Source organism: Belonocnema kinseyi, chromosome 6 (assembly GCF_010883055.1).
Source record: "Belonocnema kinseyi isolate 2016_QV_RU_SX_M_011 chromosome 6, B_treatae_v1, whole genome shotgun sequence".
Lineage (NCBI taxonomy): Eukaryota > Metazoa > Arthropoda > Insecta > Hymenoptera > Cynipidae > Belonocnema > Belonocnema kinseyi.
This window is the reverse complement of record NC_046662.1, coordinates 59,306,276-59,326,439: the sequence shown is the minus strand read 5'-3', so window position 1 is coordinate 59,326,439 and position 20,164 is coordinate 59,306,276. Positions and strand designations below refer to the sequence as shown.

Genomic DNA, 20,164 nt, shown 5'->3' with positions numbered 1-20,164 from the left:
TTCTAAATATCAATTTTCAACCAAAAAGTTAAATTCTCACAAAAAGTATCAATTAATTTTCAAAAAACTAGTTACATTTTCAACCAGAGATGAATTTTAATTTAAAATGATGAACCTTTAGCTAACAAAATTAATTAAAAAAAGAGATTAACTTTTAACAAAGTAGTTGAATTTGAACTAAAAAAAAGATGAATTCGCAACGAAGAATTTGAGAAAATTTCTATTATAATTCAGAAATATTTCTTCTTTGAAATACTACTTCTATTCTAAAAATTGCTTGAAGTACTTTCTTTATCCGAAATTTACAACAAGGGACTTTCAAATCGTGACAAAGATTTTTGTTTAGAATTTAATTATTCTGAACAAATTTTTTTTTAAATAAACATTCATCTATTTTGGAAAAAATGCCAATTTTTGGTGGAAAATTTTATAGAAAATTCGTTTTTGGGGTTAAAGATTTAACTTCTTTGATTGCAGATTCAACTATTTTGTTGAAAATTTGTACTTTTGGGTTGAAAATTCAACTATAATGATTAAAAATGCATTAGGCTGAAAATTAACTTTTTTGTTAGAAATTCATATTTTTAGTTTAAAGATTCCAGTTTTTTTGTCGAAAACTCATCTTTTTGGCTTGAAAGTTAAATTTTTTGTAGAAAATTCGTGTCTTTGGATTGTACATTCAACTATTTTGCTTAAGAACTCAACTATTTGATTGAAAATTAACTGTTTTGTAAAATATTCGTTTCAAATGTAAACCTTTTGGTTGAAAATGTTCTTTTTTTAATTGAAAATGTTTTTCAGAATATTTTTTTTTCTTTGAAAATTCATCTCTTTTTTTGACAATTCAACTATTTTGTTGAAAAATTATCCTTTTTGATTGAATTCAAATGTTTTTTTATTGAAAATTAAAATCTGTTTTGTTTGTTATACCAACTATTACATATTTTGACTAAGAATGTTCCTTTTTTAGTAGAATATTTGTGATTTTAATTGAAAATTCATCTTTTTATTTGACAACTAAACTACTTTCTTAAAAATTCTTTTTTTATTTGGTTAAAAATTAATCTCCTACTTTGAAAAATTATCTTTCTGATTGAAAATTCAACTATTTCATTAAAAATTTGTTTATTTTGTTCAAAATATGATATGTTTCGTATTGAAATCTGATTCCCCTATTTTCCTGAAAAATCACTCTATTTCCCCGATTTCGAGAGTATTCTGGGCTGTGAAGTCTGCGAGAGGGCTTTTCTTTATTTTTAGAAATTTGATTCTTTTATTCCATTCTTAAAGAAGTAGAAGTAGAAGATGGTAGTTAAAGGATATTTAAATTGAAAGAGCTAATAATTAAAAAAATAAAGTGAAAAATTGTTGTTTTGCCTCACCTGGAGGACATACACACATGTAGCCTCCCTGTCTGTTCTCGCAGGTCTGACCCTGGTCGCATTCGTGAATTCTTTCAGCACATTCATCAACATCGACGCAATATCTTCCAGATGCGGGATCTGGTTTATATCCAGCATTACACATAACTTTAGGTTCACACCTGTATGATCCCATAGTATTAACACACTTTTGCATATTTCGCCTCTCACAAGGATTCGGCGATAATTTACACTCATCAACGTCAATACACTGTCCACTTCTTCCCACCTCGTAACCCGCAGGACACTGTATCCTGGGCCTGTAAATATTTTAAAAAATATAGGTATCCGAAAATTGGATAAATGATCAAAGTTAATAGAAAAGTTGGCGCGCGCGTATAACACTCTAGCTAGAACTTAAACCCAGTAAGAAAATTTAACTATTAGTAGGGGAGCCAAACACTGGACCTTGCGTCCGGGGTAATAACGAACCGCCGTGTTTACCAAGCACTTCTTAAACCCGCGTACCTTCATTAATTATTAAAAAATTAATATTCCCTCAAAATCATCATGATCCCGGTGATGAGCCCGGTCATAAGGAGTTGGGCTTGATGCCGCTATTCACGTGATTTACTTTTTTTTTTAATCCTGCAATTCTGATAATGAGGGAAAAGTAATTTTTCAATAATTTAAGATACATAGGTTCAGGATTTGCTAGGTCAGCATGGCGGTTCGTAATTACCCTAAATGCAAACTAGCATTCCTAATTTTTTATCAATATCCGCGATGATGCAAGGTCCAGTGTCGCTGGCTCTTAGACTATATATTTTTGGGTAATAGGGAGTGTTCACATATTACGTAACATTAAAAATGGGGGAGGGTGTTCGTGTTTCTTTAGGGTCTATTTTTTGCAGGGAGGGAGGTTTAGTCGACTACGTAATATTTTTAAAATATGAATTTTCTGCATCATAAACTTTGTATATCAAAATTTTTAAATAAATAATTTCACTTGTTCATAAAATTGATTTCTAAATGTTTCTAAACATAATTAAAAAGGAGACAATTTAAATTCTAAATTATTGTTTCATAATGGGAAATAAACGCTCCAGCTAGAACTTAAACCCAGTAAGAAGATCCAACTATTAGTAGGAGAGCCAGCGATACTGGACCTTGCGTCCAGGGTAATAAAGAACCGCCGTGTTTACCAAGCACTTCCTGAACCCACGTACCTTCATTAATTATTAAAAAATTAATATTCCCTCAAAATTATTATGATCACGGAATTTAAAAAAAACTTCAAAATTTGCAAAGCACGCATATTTATTCGAGTCTGGGGACTCAGACCTACATAAACAATTCATATCCGCGAATACGCAAGGTCCAGTGTCGCTGGCTCTTAGAGACCAGTTTTTTTCGGTAATCGAGAGCGTTCATATATTACGTAACATTAAAAAGGGGGGGGGGAGGTTGTTCGTATTTCGTTACAGTCTGTTATTTGGGGGGAGGGAGGTTTAGCCGACTACGTACTAAACATCATTGATAGAAGAGAAAATTTTAATTGTAAATTATTGTTTCATAATAGGAAATGATTCTGCTAATAACATTTCGCTACCACACTATAATTTGTAAACTTTCTTACATTTTCAAAGAGTTAAGGAAAGTTAAATTATGGACGAAAACTTATTTTGAAGAATTGGAAAAAATAGAAGCTTTTTAATAATTGTGAAAAACTTGAGGAGATTAAATTTGTTCAAGATTTCTGCTGGGATGATTTTTTTGTAATGAATTCTTAAACAAAATTGGAAAAGATTAAAAACATTTTAATTTATTTCATAAAGTTTTAAAGAAAAGCGTAAAAGAATTTAAAGAAAAATTTTACATTTTGCCATTTTAGATCATTTTAGAAAAAAATTGAGTAAGTTTAAGAGATATTCAAAATTTTTTAAAGAATTCAAAAATAATTAAAACTTGTAACGATTTAAAAAGAATTTTATAAGGTTTCACGAAAATGAAAAATGAAGAATCTGAAAGAATGTAATACAATTTTTTTAATTTTGCAGAATTTAAACAAAGTTTAGGAAAATTTTGAATAATAATTTAGAAGGTTTACAAGGTCTGAAAAGATTAAAAAAAGAATCTTCTTAAGATTCGCCCGAAAATTTGAAATGATTTTTTATTTTCAAAAATTAACTTTAAGAGAAAATTAAAAAAGGTTTTTAAACATTTCAAACGATTTTATAAAATTTCTAAAAAGAATGTAGAAGATTTTAAAGCAAAATGTTTCAATTTGGCAAGATAAAAAAAATTCGAAGAATTGAGGCGATTCAAACAGAATTTTAAACATTACAAGATTTTTAGAAAATCATATTTTCAAAATAAAATCCTTGTGAAATTTTGTATATCTTTAAGAAAAATGTTGAAATCTTTGTGAAGTATATTTTAAATTCTTGAAAATCTCTTGGACTTTGAAATTTTTCTGAAATCTTTTTGAAATCCTTGAAATCTTTCTAAATTCTTTGATATCTTTTGAAAACTTTATGAAGCATACTTTGAAATCTTAGAAATCTTTTGAAGTCTTTATAACGATTTTGAAAACATTGAAATCTTTGCAAAATATTTTAAGTATTTGTGAAGTCTTTCTGAAATCTTTGTGGACTCATTGAAATGTTTCTGGAATCCTTGAACTCTTTGTGGAATCTTTGATAACTTAAAAAAAATATTAAAAAATCTTTGTGAAGTATAGTTTGGAATTTTTTGAAGTCATTGAAGTTCTGAATATTATTTCTTTGAAATCTTTAATACCTTTTGAAATATACATAATTTTCATTCTACATCTCTGAAATATTTTGAAACCTTTGAAATCCTTGAAATCTCTTAAATCTTTATGAAATCTTTGAAACATTTGGAATCTTTCTAAATTCTTGGATATCTTCTTTAATCTTTGTAAAATCTTCGAAATCTTAGTGAAGTATATTTTCAAATCTTGGAAGTATTTTGAAGTCCATACAATTTTTGGAAACATTATAATCTTTGTAAAATATTTTTATTATTTTTGAAGTTTTTCGGAAATCTTTGTGAAGTCATTGAAATCTTTCTGGAATCCTTGAAATCATTATGAAATTTTTGTGACAGCTATTTTAAAATCATTAAAAGTATTTGAAATTTTTGTAAAATCTTTTTAATCTTTTAAATATTTTGAAATCTTTGAAATCATTATGTAATTTTTGAAAGCATTGAAATCTATGTGAAATCTTTGAAATATTTTCGAAGTTCTTCTGAAATCTTTTTGGAGTCATTGAAATATTTCTGGAATCCTTGAAATCTTTCTGAAATTTTTCTGGAATCCTCGAAATCTTTCTGAAATCTTTGTAAAATATACTTTTGAATCTTGAAAAACTTCAAAAGTCTTTAAAATCTTTAAAAGTTTTTGAAATTTTTGTAAAATCTGTTAAATCTTTCAAATATTTTGAAATCTTTGAAATCATTACGTAATCTTTGAAAACATTGAAATATATGTAAAATCTTGGAGATCTTTTGAAGTCTTTATAACAATTTTGAAAACATTGAAATCTTTGCAAAATATTTTAAGTATTTGTGAAATCTTTGTGGACTCATTGAAATGTTTTTGGAATCCTTGAACTCTTTGTGAAACCTTTGATAACTTTAAAAAAAATATTTTAAAATATTTGTAAAGTATATTTTTAACTCTTTTAAAGCTTTTAAAATTATGAATTTTATTTATTTGAAATCTTTAAAATCTTTTGGAATATACACAATTCTCATTCTGCATGTTTAAAATATTTTGAAAACTTTGAAATCCATGAAATCTCTTAAATCTTTATGAAATCTTTGTAAAATCTTCGAAATCTTTGTAAAATATTTTTATTATTTTTGAAGTTTTTCGGAAATCTTTGTGATGTCATTGAAATCTTCCTGGAATCCTGGAAATCTTTCTGAAATCTTTGAAATATTTTTTAAGTTCTTCTGAAATCTTTGTGGAGTCATTGAAATCTTTCTGAAATATTTGATATCTTCTGAAATCTTTGTAAAGCATATTTTTAAATCTTGGAGATCTTTGAAAGCCTTTAAAATCATTCTGAAATATTTTAAAATCTTGTAAGATGTTGTAAAAGCTTTAAAATTGTTCATTTTAATTTCCAAAGAGAGAGATTTTTTCCATGTATTTCAAGAGCCACTTCTAAATAAATATTTCCTTCTCATTACGTAATAAGACGGGGGATTTATCACTCTTGAAATCTGCTGTACAAGTCCTCGTGAAATTTTTTCAAATCTTTGAAATCTTTAATATCCTCTTAAATCTTTGTTAAATCTGTGATATCTTTCAAGAATATTTCCAAATATGTGTAAATTTTTAAAAATCTTTCTGTTATCTTTTGAAATCTTTTAATATCCTTAAAATCTTTGTAAAATATTTGTAATCTTAAAATCTGGTGAACACCTAAAATTCGACTGACCAACCCTTCGTAAAAAGACATAAAATATCCTAAACCATCATCACCGTGAGGGCTGTCTGAACCGTTCCCAAGTGTAATGCATAATATTGCGCAATATACACGACTGAGTACTTGCGCACTGCCTCCCTTCCGAGGAGAGAGTCGGAAGTGTCTCTTGCCCCGCCCCCTGAGAAACTTCGCGGGCCAACAGTTCTAGGAATTGCAAAACTAGACCGGCTCCTATGGGACCTGGAGTGTACCTACAATATTAGAACGCTGTCATGGGTTTACTAACCTTATTTCAGGTGGATTTCTCGTAGTCTGTGGAACAGACTGTATCGTCCTGGAGGTCGCAGGCCTCTCAGAAATAGTCGAAGGAGTAGCTCTAGGAGTTGTTATTCTCGTAGTAGGCCTCGTAGTTGTAGTGGGTTCCATAGGCGTAGTAGGTTTCATAGTTGTAGTGGGTTTCATAGTTGTAGTGGGTTTCATAGTTGTTGTGGATCTCACAGTTGTTGTGGGTCTCATAGTCGTAGATGGTTTCCTAGTCGTAGTTGTCTCAGGCGTAGTGATCGGTGTCGTATACCTAGGAATATACCTAGAAGTTGTCCTCCTCGTAGGAGTCCTCAAAGTCGTAAAATTTCCCTTCATCTTGTAACATCTAAAAGATCCTAGGGTGTTCCTACAAAAATATCCATCGACGCAGTTGTGCATTCCAAGAGCGCATTCATCATCATCCTCGCAAATCTCAGTCGCAGCATTCAAAGTGTATCCCGTTCCACAGGACAAAAATCTCACACAGGCGAAACTTCCTAGGGTGTTATCACATCTTTGAGTCGTCAGGCAATTATCAATATGAAGCTGGCACTCATTGATATCTACACAAGCTTGTGTGAAGTTGTCTCTACGGAAGCCAGTTTTACATTCGCAGTCAAAACTACCCATTTTGTTTACACAGTTTTCGTTACTGCTGCAAGCATCTTCGATTTCCTTGCATTCATCGATGTCAACGCAACCCTGATTTCTCACGTATCTGAGAATTTAAGAGGAAACGTTATTTTTTATGTGGGAGGAATGAGTTCAGAGCAGTGCCCAACTTTCCCTCACGCAGCTGAGGGACCTCCAGGTGGCTGCTACCGACCCTTGACAGCGGGATCCTTTGTAATTAATTAGGATTAAAATATATGAGAGAGCATTTTTTAAATTTGCTATTAGTAATTTTTAAGTAATGTTTTCGAAATCTACGATTTTTGCCAATTCCAATTACCAAATGCATGGGATTCGGTCCATTTTTGCCTTATATTGCTAATATCTGCGAAAAAACTAATTTTTTCTGTACAACTGTATTTAAAAAATAGTTTTTATTTTTTAATTACTATTTACTGAAATAATAAAATGATAATTATTATTATTATTAATTACAAAGATATTAACGGAATAAAGTTTTGTTCCATATATTTGGTCCATTGTTTATCCCTCAGCTTTCATCGAAGTGAAGTTGACTGATAGTTGAATTAAGTGAAAATACCTAATTTTCCACGGACAACTAAAAGTAACATTCATATTTTCCGCTAACCGCAAACATTTATTTTAATTTATGACGTTCATTCTGAACATCCTTTAATTATCACAACAGAGCAAAAAATGGTAAAATTAATTAATTTTTAAAACGAATACTTAAATTTTCGACTAAAAAATATTAATTTATAACAAAAAATGGAATGATTAAAATTTTACTTGAAAAAATTAATTTTTAACAACAACAAAAACGAATTTTCGAAAAAATCGTTACATTTTAAACCTAATTGATGAATTTTCAACTAAAATGATAAATATCCAACTGCATTAGTTGAATTTTAGACCGAGAAGATGAGTTTTCAACTAAAACAATGAATCTTCAACTGCAGTAGTTTAATTTTCAACAACAAAAAATTAAATTTCAATAAAAAAGATAAATTGTCAAGCCAAAAAGTAATAATTAAATTTTAAGTTAAATAAATTAATGTACAACCAAACAGACGAATTTTTAACTAAAACTATGGAATAATTAATTGAAATAACTTAAATTTTCAGTTAAAAAAATTACTCTAAAAAAACTTAACTTTTCACAAAAACACTAACTTTAACAAATAGTAGTTACATTTTTAAACAAAGTGATGATTTTTCAAATAAAATCTTTAATCCTAAACTCGAATAGTTGAATTTTAAACCAAAAAGCTGTATTTTCGGCTAAAAGTATGAATTTTTAACTAGAATAATTAATTTTTCAACTAAAAAAGATCACTTTTCAACCAAAAATTGCATAATTAAATTTTTAGTCAAAAAATTAATGTTGAACAAAGAGATGAAGTTTTGTCCAAAATTATGAAATATTCAATTGAAATAAGTTAAATTTTCAGTTTAAAATATACTTTCCTACAAAAATAAAATACTAAATTAAAAAAAAATCGTTACATTTTCAAATAAAGCCATGAATTTCCATCTGAAATTGTAAATCTTTAACTGGAATAGTAAATTTTAAACCAGAAAGATAAATTTTCAACTAAAATTCTCAATTTCCAACTAGAATAGTTGAATTTTAAACCGAAAAGATGAGTTTTCTACTAAAAAATTGTATCTTCAACTGCAATAGTTTAATTTTCAACAACAACAAATTAAATTTCAAAAAAAAAGATAAATTGTCAACCCAAACATAAATATTTAAATTTTATGTCAAGGAAATTAATTTTCAACCAAATAGACGAATTTTTAACTAAAACTATGGAATATTCAATTGAAATAAGTTAAATTTTCAAACTTTTCAGAAAAAAACTAATTTAAAAAAAACAGTAGTTCCATTTTCAAATAAAGTGATGATTTTTCAACTAAAATTGTAAATCCTAAACTCGAATAGTTGAATTTTAAACCAAAAAGCTGGATTTTTGACTAAAATATAGAATTTTTAACTAGAATAAATAAATTTTCTACCAAAAAATATCATTTTTCAACCAAAAATTGAATAATTACAGTTTTAGTCAAAAAATGAATGTTGAACCAAAGAGACGAATTTTTATCCAAAATTATGGAATATTCAATTGAAATAAATTAAATTTTCAGTTTAAACTATTACTTTCCTAAAAAAATACCTTTCAACAAAAAAAATAATAAATTACAAAAAAGAAATTGTTACATTTTCAAACAAAGCCATGAATTTTCATCTGAAATTGTAAATCTTTAACTGGAACATTTTTTTAAATACCGTAAAAAATCATGAAATTCTTCAGAATTTCTTAAAATGCACTATATTCTTTAAAATGCTTTAATATTTGTAAAGACACTTAAATCTGACTAAATCCCCACAAATCTTTTGAAATACCATACATCTTGAAATATTTAATATCTTTTAAAAATGTATGATTGGGAAAGTTTAAATCTTTGAAATCCTCTGTAACCCCATGACATTCTTCAAAATTCTTAGAAGAAAAAAATTCTAGAAATTCTTTCAAATTACCTAAAATACCTTAAATTTATTGAAATCTGGTGTTATTTTTGATGCCCTTTTCAAATCCTTTCAAATTTTTTAAAACTAAAAAGATCTTGGAGATCATATACAATGGCGCAGGTCCGATAAAATCTCTACAAATTCCTTGAAGTACTTTGAAATCCCATAAACTATCTTGAAATTCCTTAAAATCTTTAGAAATCCTGCGAAACTCTTTGGCATTTTTAGAAAATTTTAAAATATCTTTAAATTTTAAAAATATCTTAAATGCTTTGGATTTTTTTAAATAACATAAAACGTTGTACATCCTTTTCAATTTTTATTATTCCCCCATAATGAAATAGTTGAATTTTATACCTACCGAAAGGATGAATCTTCAACCAATAATAATAATTTTCTACTAGAAAAGACGAATTTTTCACAAATTACATGAATTTTCAAAAAATAAGTTTAATTTTTAAATAAAAAATATCAAATTTCAAATAAAAATAAAATCAGATTTTCAAAACAAAGTTACATTTTCTACTGAAATAGTGAAATTTTTGGTTGAAAAATTTATTTTCAACAAAGTAATTAGTTACATTTTTAAAAAGAGATGAATTTTCAATTAAAATAGTGAATCTTCCAACAACAAAAATTTATTTTTAACAATAGAGTTTAGCTTTCAAGTGCAAGTAGTTGAATTTTCAAGAATAAAAAGGTTAATTCCCAACGAAAAATGTAAAGGAATGTGTATTATAATTCAAAAATATTTTCTCTTCGAAATACTACATTTAATCTAAAATCAAAACAATGCTGGAAATACTTTCTTTTTCTAAAATTTCGGAGAAGCAACTTTTAAATTGCCATGAATTTTGACTTAAAACAGGGATTTTTTGCACTCCTTTCTTCTAAATCCTAGTTTTAATTCTTTTAACAAAATCCCGTTCCAAGTGAAATTATATTTCTTTACCGAAACTTCCTGTTCTAAAATAAAAACGATAATTATTTTCACTCATATGCCCTGCAATTGTTGATAAAGTAGAAGTCACTTTTTTATAATTGACCAAAATTATTCAAATAATGAAAACTTGAATTTTGCTACGATCAGAAGTAAAGTCCCGGTTTTTTAAATTCAATTCCCAGTCAAGTCGCCACCCTGATAATTTTCAATAATAATTTTTCTAGAATCACGAAAAAATTATTTTAAAAATTCATTATAGATCTACACTGAATTTCCTGTAACATTTGTTCACAAGGAAATGAATCTAAATGATCAAATATCAAGTGGTTTAAATAAAATTAAATACCTCATGCCATCAGCGCAAGGTCGCGTTACAGCCGCAGTAGAAGGAAGTGGGGGTGCTGTTCTTCTTGTAATTGGTGTAGGATGTCTTGCACAACTGTACCCTCCAGGTTGATTGTAACAAACCTCATGTCCGCAAGAATGAGTTCCTTCAGTGCATTCATCGACATCTATTGTAAAATGATAAAAAACAAGAAAGAAAATTGTATCATCCAATCTTTTCACTATTTCGAATCTGATTCGTGCAAAAAGTCTAAAGCCAACAGTACGAGCAAAAATCTAAAAGTGGGAAGCATTGATTTGAAAGCTGCTATGGTTTCATGCGATTGGCAATGCGACCTGGCACGAAGATTTAGACATCAGCCAATATTTCTTCACTGTTTCCTTGAAAGAAAAATATTCTGAAATACTGGACCCTCTGAGTTTCTAACCAAAAGTGATGAAAAAACAATGTCGTTATTGAAATTGTTTCCCTATTCCTGATTGATACCATATTTTCAATTCTGGACTTATACTTACCAGAGCATCTTCTCCAAATTGGATGATATCGATAGCCTTGAGGACAAGCTGGTCTTCGTTGCAAAGACCTTGGTGGAGGTGGAGGTCTCTCGCATCTGAAAATCCAGAAATATTGATCAAATCTGAAATAAAAGTCACATCTGTAGAACAAGTTTAGTTTCGAAACTTCGATTGGTACCTGTATCCGCCAAGAAGATTGACACATCTCTCAGATAGTCGACTATCGCATTTGTACTTGCCAATTCTGCACTCATCAATATCTTCACACTGACGAGTGTTTAAAGAATATTCGTAACCCTGCGAACAAGCAGGCAAACGAGTTACACACTCGTAAGAACCTTCCTTATTGACACAATAACGATGAAGTTCTACTGCACAAGAATGCAGATTTTCGAGACACTCGTCGATATCGAGACAACTTCCGTTATAAATTCGTCTGAAACCTCGGCCACAGAGAGGTGCTGCGTTGCAAACGTAGGAACCATTCGTGTTTTCGCATATCTGAGTCCCCTGAAAAATTGACAAGATTAATTTATTGACATATTTTCAATTTTGTCGAAAAAGGGCTCAGATCGACTAGAACTAAAAAAAAAAGTCGCATAAAATATCGAAAAAAATCCACAGAAAGTAGTATCACTGAAATAATAACTTTATTCGTTTACGAAGTTGATATCATTCATATCTTTAAAAAATATTTTCAAATATTTAATATCTTTTGAAATCATTGTGATGCATATTTTGAAATCTTTGTTTATGAATTTAATTTGTAATTATGAATTTTAATTGTTTGAAATCTTTAATATCTTCTTAAATCTTTGTGAAATCTTTGATATATTTAAAAAAATATTTTGAAATAATTTAGTCTTTAAAATTATGAATTTTATTTGTTTGAAATCTTTCATATCTTGTGCAATCTTTGATATCTTTAAACAAATACTTTGAAATCTTTGTGAAGTGTATTTTGAAATATTTAAAGTCTTTGAAATCTTTAACATTTTTTTTAATCTTTGTGAAATCTTTGATATCTTTAAAAAATATTTGAAAATTTTTGTAAAGTATACTTTTAAATCTTTTTAAGTCTTTGAAACCTTGAACATATTATGAAATCTTTGTGAAATTTTGTGAAATCTTTGATTTATTTAAAAAAGTATTTTGAAATCTTTTAGAGTCTTTGAAATTATGAATTTTATTTGTTATAATCTTTAATATATTTTGAAATCTTTGTGAAATTTCTGATATATTTAAGAAAATATTTTTAAATCCTTTGAAGTCTGAAATCTTTAACATCTTGTGAAATCTTCGTGAAATCTTTAATATCTTGAAACAAATAATTTGAAATCTTTTAAAGTCTTTGAAATCTTGAACATCTTATCAAATCTTTGATTTCTTTAAAAAAATGTTTTGAAATATTTTAAAGTCTTTGAATTTATTAATTTTATTTGTTATAATCTTTAATATCTTCTGAAATCTGTCAAATTTTTGATATATTAAAAAAAAACTTTGTGATCTTTTAAAGTCTTTGAAACCTTGAACATATTATGAAATCTTTGTGAAATGTTTGATATCTTTAAAAAAATATTTTGAAATTTTTTAGTCTTTGAAATTATGAATTTTATTTGTTATAATCTTTAATATCTTCTGAAATCTTTGCGAAATTTGGATATATTTTTTAAAAATTTTAATCTTTTAAAGTCCTTGAAATCTTCAAAATCTTATGAAATCTTCGATATTTAAAAAAAAATATTTTGAAATATTTAAAGTCTTTGAAATTATGCATTTTATTTGTTATAATCTTTAATATCTTCTGAAATCTTAGCGAAACTTTTGATATATTTAAAAAAATATTTTAAAATCTTTTAAAGTCTTTTAAATCTTTAACATCTGTCTGAAATCTTTGGGAAATCTTTGTCATCTTTAAAAAAATGTTTTCGAATCTTTTTGAAGTATATTTTGAAATCTTTAAAAGTCTTTGAAATTACGAGTTTTATTTGTTTCAAATATTGAATATCTTCTGGAATCTTCAATATCTTTAAAAAAATATTTTGACATGTTTAAAATATTTGAAATCTTTGACATCTTATTAAATCTTTCTGAAACCTTTGACATAAAAAAAATATTTTGAAATCTTTTAAAGTCTTTGAAATCATGAATTTTATTTGTCTGAAATCTTTAAAATCTTCTGAAATTTTTGTGAAATCTTTTATATATTTAAAAAAATATTTTCAAATTTTTTAAAAATATATTCCGAATTCTTTTAAAGTTTTTAAAATTATGAATTTCATTTGTTTAAAACCTTTAATATCTTCTGAAATCTTTGATGTCTTTAACAAAATATTTTAAAATCTTTGTGAAGTATATTCTGATTGCTTTTTTAAAGTCTTTGAAATATTTTAAAGTTTACGAAATTATGAATTTTATTTGTTTGAAATCTTTAGTATCTTCTGATATCTACATGATTCACATTGATTTTCAAATGTTTTGATTCTGGGCTTAAAATACTTGTTTCTCAACTGTTAAACTTGTCACTTGGCCTATTTAAAAATGAGAGCATTTTGTAATTTATATTCATTTTTATTTGGAGGTAAATTCATTTTACACTCTTAAAACTTTAAATTACTTGAAAATCAAGGATTTAAATTGTAGGCTGTACAATTTAAATATGAAATTACTTAATATTTTTATCATTCGGATTTCACAGACCAAAATTATCTCAAAACAGGGGAAATGGGATATTTCACGAAAATGCGGAAATAAATTCTTTTAAATAAATTAATACAGAGACAATATAGAAATTAATATAAAACGCTTTAAATGCATATGATTTTAAATCAAAACATATTGTTTTTCCAACAAAGTAGTTGAATTTAAAAAAAGGATGAACTTTCAATCAAAAGACGAATTTTTTACAGAAGAATAGTGTTTTCAAGTTAAAACTTCGAATGGTTTAAAAAAGCAGTTCACTTTTAAACTCGAAAGATGTTTCAATCGAACAGTTTAATTTAAAAAAAAATTAACCTAAACCAAATAGTTGAATTTTTAAGCTCAAAATACAATTTCTTTAAAAAGGCAGTTGAATTATCAACCACAAAACTTGGATTTTTAAAATAAAGATCAGTTTCAACGAAGAAAGATAAATTTGATACAAAATGGTTGAATTAAAACAAAAATGTAATTTTTAATCAAATAATTCCATAAAAAAAATTATTTGCAAAAAGGAAAAAGGACGAATTTTGTAGAAGACAGTTGAATTATCACCCTAAAAATGTGATTTTCAACAAAAAATGTCATTTTCAACGAAGAAAGATGAATTTTTATACAAATTGTTGAATTTAAAAAAAGTGATTTAATAAAAGAATTACATTTTCAAATAAAATAGATTACAACCCAACCAAAAACACTTGTATTTTCAACAAAATTTTAGAATTTTCAAAACGAAAAGAGAAATTTTTTAAAAGACAGTTGAATTTTCCATAAGAACGAATCTTCTATACAAATAGCCGAATGTTCAACAAAATAGTACAATTTTTTACCAAAAAAATGAATTTTAAGTAAAATAATTGAATTTTCAACAAAATGGTTGAATTTTCGTATGAAACAGATTAAAACTAATAAAAAAAGTTGCATTTTTAACCAAATAGTTGGTTTTTCAATATGAAAATACATATTTTTTAGCAGAAAGCTGCATTTTTCAGCAGAAAATACACATGTTTTAGATGATATTTGAACTTTCAACCAAATAGTTAAATAAAAAAAAAGTGTAACCAAATAGTTGCATTTTAAAATAAAACAGATTAAACTTTAACCAAAACTGTTGGATTTTCAACCAAATAGTTGAATTTTTCAGAAGAAAGATGAATTTTGAGTTAAAAAGTTGAATTTACACAAATAAATTTTTTAACAAAACAGCTACATTTACAACTTAATAGTTGACCTGACAATCAAAAGAGACGAATTTTCAACCAAAGATGAATTTTTAACCTGATAGTTGAATTTTCATACCAAAAAATGATGACTTATTTTACAATAAAAAAGAAATTTGTACTACAAAAAGAATGAATTTTCTATCTGAAATGGCAACAGTTGAATTTTCAACAAAATAATTCAATTTTCAACCAAAAAATTAAGTTTTAAACCAAAAAGAATCAACTTTCAGAAAAAAAATAGTTGAATTTTCTTATTGGGTTAAGGCTTACAATTTGAAACAAATTAAAACTTTGAATACGAATTCAAGAAATAAAAAATTGTTCAATTACAAACACTATTAATTAAACATTTTTTAAGTTTAACCCTCTCAGGCTACACAGGGTGTATTATACCCAGACGATATTTGCGACTCGCTATATAGTTGTTTCAGTTTTGTAAAAATCTTTATAGTAATATGTTGAATTCATCTTATTAATTTTACAATATTCATTTTTGTGAGACTTTTAGCTATAGTTTAAAAAAATCCCGATACGTTAATTTGAACCAGAGATATTGAAGTCTAGGCTGAGAGGGTTAAAGCTTCAATGAGGAATTATATTTCTCTAGTTTTGAATTTTAATTTAAAAAGTTTTATTGTGATTAAAATTGAAAGTAAGTATATAGCGAACTTCTGAAAAAAAAAACGGGAAAAACTTGATTAGTCGCATTTTTTTCAAAAAGTTACACGATCCGAGGCCTGAAAAAGTAAAATATACAAACTTCTTTGCAATCATGTCGACCAAGAAGACACTCATCAACATCCCTGCAGCCTTTGATACTTGGATCAAAATACCAGCCAGTCGTACATAATGGAAAACAATCAAAACTCCCGATAGTGTTCACACATCGTTCATGATCCCGACACCCTGGACCCTGCAGACATTCGTCGATGTCGACGCAATCTCCCGATTCGTTATCTTGTTTGAATCCTCTTTCACAATTTTTTGGCCTAAATTTTCGGGATTTGGTTCTTTCTTTGGATTCGCAAGTGTAGGAACCGTTTTTATTGACACATCGGTGAGTTTGTTCAACACAAGAATGCAGACCTAGGGAACATTCGTCTATGTCACGACAGGTTTCATTTTCAAATACAAATCCTTGAGGACAGGATGGACTGCAGTCGTATCCTCCGATTAGGTTTCGACATCTTTCTCCTATTGCACAGGGTGTCCAGCTGGTGCATTCGTCAATATCTATAAGAGACAGGCCTGAGATTGTCAAAAAAAATCTACTTGTACCTACCTATCTTTTTGAATAATTTTGAATCTTTATGATAGAAAGAGATGGAGAAAATATATGTCCTATTCTATCTCTCTGTCAATCTAAATTCCTGTATATCTTTTTCAATCTGCTCTTCTTTACCTCATCCTATTCTACGTTTATTAATGTCGATTTTTTCTATCTCTCTGCCAATATAAATTCCCGTATATCTTTTTTAATCTCTATTTTCACTATCTTATCGTATTCTACATCTACCAACAAATACATTCCTATATCTCTTTGCCCATCTAAATTCACATCTATCTCTTTCAATACCCTCTTCTCTATTTCAATCTATTCTTAGTCTATACAAGTCAATATTTTTCTATCTCTTTGTCAATCTAAAATCCCATCTATCTGTTTTAATCTCCTGTTCCTTATTGGAGCGTTTACTATTTCGTAACATTAAAGTGTGTGGGGGGGGGAGGTCGTGTTTTGTAACAGGCTATTATGTGCGGGGGGGGGGTTAACCCGAATTCCGAACATTTTTAATTTATGAATTTTCTGCACCATCAACTTTTTTGTGTCTAAAATTCTAAATAAATAATTGTAATTAATCATGAAATGTATTTCTAAATAAACATTATTACTAAACATTATCAATAGAAGAAAACATTCAAATTGTAAATGATTCTTTAATAATAGGAAATAATTCTGTTCTTAACATTTCGATAACTATAATTATTAAGCTCTCTTACATTTTTAAAGAGATAAGAAAAATTTAATTATGGGCTAAAATTGATTTTGAATAATTCGAAAATAAGTTATAAGCTTTTTAATAATTATGAAAGATTTGACGAGATTGATTTTTTAAAAGGTTTCTGGGGAAATTTTTAATGCTTTAGGTTTTGTTTTCAAAGAATAATTTTAAGTTTTGAAGATTTAAAAAAGTTTTGAGGAAAAAATGGAAAACTTTAAGACCATTTTTTTGTTAATTTTTCAGGATTTAAAATAATTGTACGTAAACTGAATTTTACAGGGTTTCAAGAGAATGAAAAACATGTTTTTAAGATTCATGAGGATATTTTTAATGTTTGTTTTGTAATTAATTCTAAGGGAAAATTGTAAAAGATTACAAAACATTTTTAATTATGTCCTAAAATTTTTAAGAATGTAAAAGGATTCAAAAATAATTCAAACTTGCAAAATTTTTTAAAGAATTTTGTAAGGTTCCACGAAAATGAAAACAAAAAATGATTAGGTTCCTAGGAAAAATTAAAATGATTTTTTATTTTGAAAAATTGATTTTGAGAGATTATTTAAAAAGATTTTTAAAGATTTCCAAGATTCTCGAGGAAGAATCTGAAAGATTTTAAGGCAATTTTTTTAATTTTGCAGAATTTAAACAAAATTCAGGAAAAATTTGAATAATTTTTAAAGATTAGAGGGTGAAAATTTTTTATAATTTTTTATTTAAAAAAATGAACTTTAAGTGAAAATTAAAAAAGGGTTTTTAAACATTTTAAACGATTTCCTTAAATTTCGAAAAAGAGTGTAGAAGATTACAAAGCAAAATGTTTCAATTTGGTAAGATAATAAAATTGAGGAGAATTGAAGAATATTCTAAAAGAGTTTTAAACTTTAAAATATTTTTGGAAATTTAGACTTTTAAAGATTAAAAAAGGCTTTAGAAGCTTTAAAAGAGTTTCGAAAAATGCCAAGAGAATAAAAAATGTTCGTAAAATTCCTGGGAAAATTGATAAGATTATAAAGCTTTTTCCCTTTTGAATAATTTTTCAAAATTTCAAGATAAATTCGAGACAGTTAAAAACATTTGTAGGAATTAAAGCTATTTTTAATAGATTCGAAATATTTAAAAACTTTGAAAATTCCGAAAATTTACCAATATTTTTCTATTTATTTTAAACTTCTAAAAGACCTAAACATCCGTTTAAAAGACTCGAATTTTTCCTAATATTTTGTAAAATTCTATTAAATAAAACAAGTTTCTTTATAAACTTCTAGATTATTTTTTAATACATCTAAAATATTTAAAAACTTTTTTTAATTTTCTTAAAAATCTTATAAAAATCATCTTTATATAAATTTAAAAAAAAACTGATAAAACTTATTTTCTTGTGTTCAACATTTAGAATTTAATTTCAGCTAAAAAAGTGGTCATCAATTTTTAAGAAATAAATAGTTATTTGAATTTTTGATATTGTAATATTATCAACATTATTTTGCATTCTTTATGGTATTGAAAAAAGTGTTTTTTTTTCATTAGTGCTTACATTAAGTAACGTCAATATTTGCATGATTCAAGAAAATATTGAAAAAACATTCAGTGTTACATCAAAATATTGTTTTATTTATTTCTAGATATTACTTCATCTTGAAAAAACATTTTTCTTATTTAAAAAACGCCTGTTTTTAAACAGAATACTAAAAAGGTTACGTAACGGTGGTGTGGGGTGGGGGATTCTAAAGGAAATGTTACGGTTCATTACATGGGGGTGAGGGTAAAAAGATCGAAAATAATGTTGTCTAATAATTAAACGCCACATATCTACGTCAATATTTTTATATTTCTTTGACAATATTAAATCTCATCTATCTTTTTTAATCTCCTCTTCTCTATCTCATCGTATTCTACTTCTACCAACCAATATCTTCTTTTCTCTCTTTGTGCATCTAAATTTGCGTCTATTTCTTTCAATTCTCTTTTCTCTATCCCGATCTATCTTTTTTCTATGCACGTCAATATTTTTATATCTTTTTATAAATCTAAATTGACTTTTTTCTATCTTATCCTCTCCTTTATCCACCCGCGTCGGTATTTTTCTATATCTCTGTCAATATGAATTCTCATCTATTTTTTACAAATTTATTCCTCTATCTCTATCTCATCTTATCCTAGATTTATCAACGTCTATCTTTTTCTATATATTTGTTAATCTAAATACAACTCTATCTTTTCCAATCTCCTCTTCTCTATCTCATCGTATTCTACTTTTACCAAACAATATCTTCTTCTATCTCTTTGTGCATCTAAATTCGCGTCTATCTCTTTCAATGCCCTCTTCTATATACCGATCTATCCTTTTTCTATACACGTCAATCTTTTTTTATCTTTTGTTAATCTAGATTTACATCTATCTTTTTTAAATCGCCTTTTCTCTATCTCACCTTATCCTTTATCTCTCCACGTCAATATTTTTCTATCTCTCTGTCTATATAAATTCTCATCTATTTTTTATAATCTATATCTCTATTTCATCGCATCCTAGATTTATCAACGCCTATCTTTTCCTATTTCTTTGTCAATAAAAATCCAAGTCTATCTTTTTTCAATCCCCTCTTCTCTATCTCACTCTATCCTTGATCTATCCACGTCAATCTTTTTCTATGTCCTTATCAACCTGAATTCATTCTTTTTTATCTTATCCTATACGTTAATATTTTTGCATCTCTCTGTCAACAGAAATTCCCTTCTATTTTTTTAAATCTCTTTCTCTATCTTATTGTATCCTACATCTATTAACGTCTATCTTTTTCTATCATCCTCCTATTCTATCCTATGCTTTGTCTCTCCACGTCAATATTTTCCTATCACTTTGAGGGTCGCCGCTGGACCAGGAAACCGGGAAAACCGAGAAGTGATCAGGAATTTTATGACACTAGGGAAAACCGAGAAATGACAGTGAACTTTTTTACCGGGAATTTATAAATTATCAGAAAAATCTAACTTTGATTTTAACCGTTTTTTTTTAAATAATTAGTTAAATTGTTATCTTTTTAAGTTTGATATTCAGTTTAGAATACGTAATTCGAAAATCTTTAACTTCAAAATTTGTCCATTCTAGATTTCTAATTTTTAGGCGTCCATTTTTATTTAAAGAAT

The 20,164-nt window shown here is 27.2% G+C and overlaps 1 protein-coding gene across 1 annotated transcript in view; it reads right to left on the bottom strand.

The window, feature by feature from the left end:
* The window catches only part of LOC117175018 (fibrillin-1-like), a 61,755-nt gene that overhangs the window by 10,203 nt on the left and 31,388 nt on the right, over positions 1 to 20,164 (bottom strand). Inside the window, exons 10-16 of the mRNA XM_033364522.1 lie at positions 15,781 to 16,253; positions 11,276 to 11,607; positions 11,098 to 11,192; positions 10,583 to 10,748; positions 6,323 to 6,845; positions 5,941 to 5,954; positions 1,383 to 1,681 (exon numbers count right to left, since the gene is read on the bottom strand). Of these exons, the coding sequence (XP_033220413.1) occupies positions 1,383 to 1,681; positions 5,941 to 5,954; positions 6,323 to 6,845; positions 10,583 to 10,748; positions 11,098 to 11,192; positions 11,276 to 11,607; positions 15,781 to 16,253 (1,902 nt within the window). The remainder of the gene's footprint in view (positions 1 to 1,382; positions 1,682 to 5,940; positions 5,955 to 6,322; positions 6,846 to 10,582; positions 10,749 to 11,097; positions 11,193 to 11,275; positions 11,608 to 15,780; positions 16,254 to 20,164) is intronic.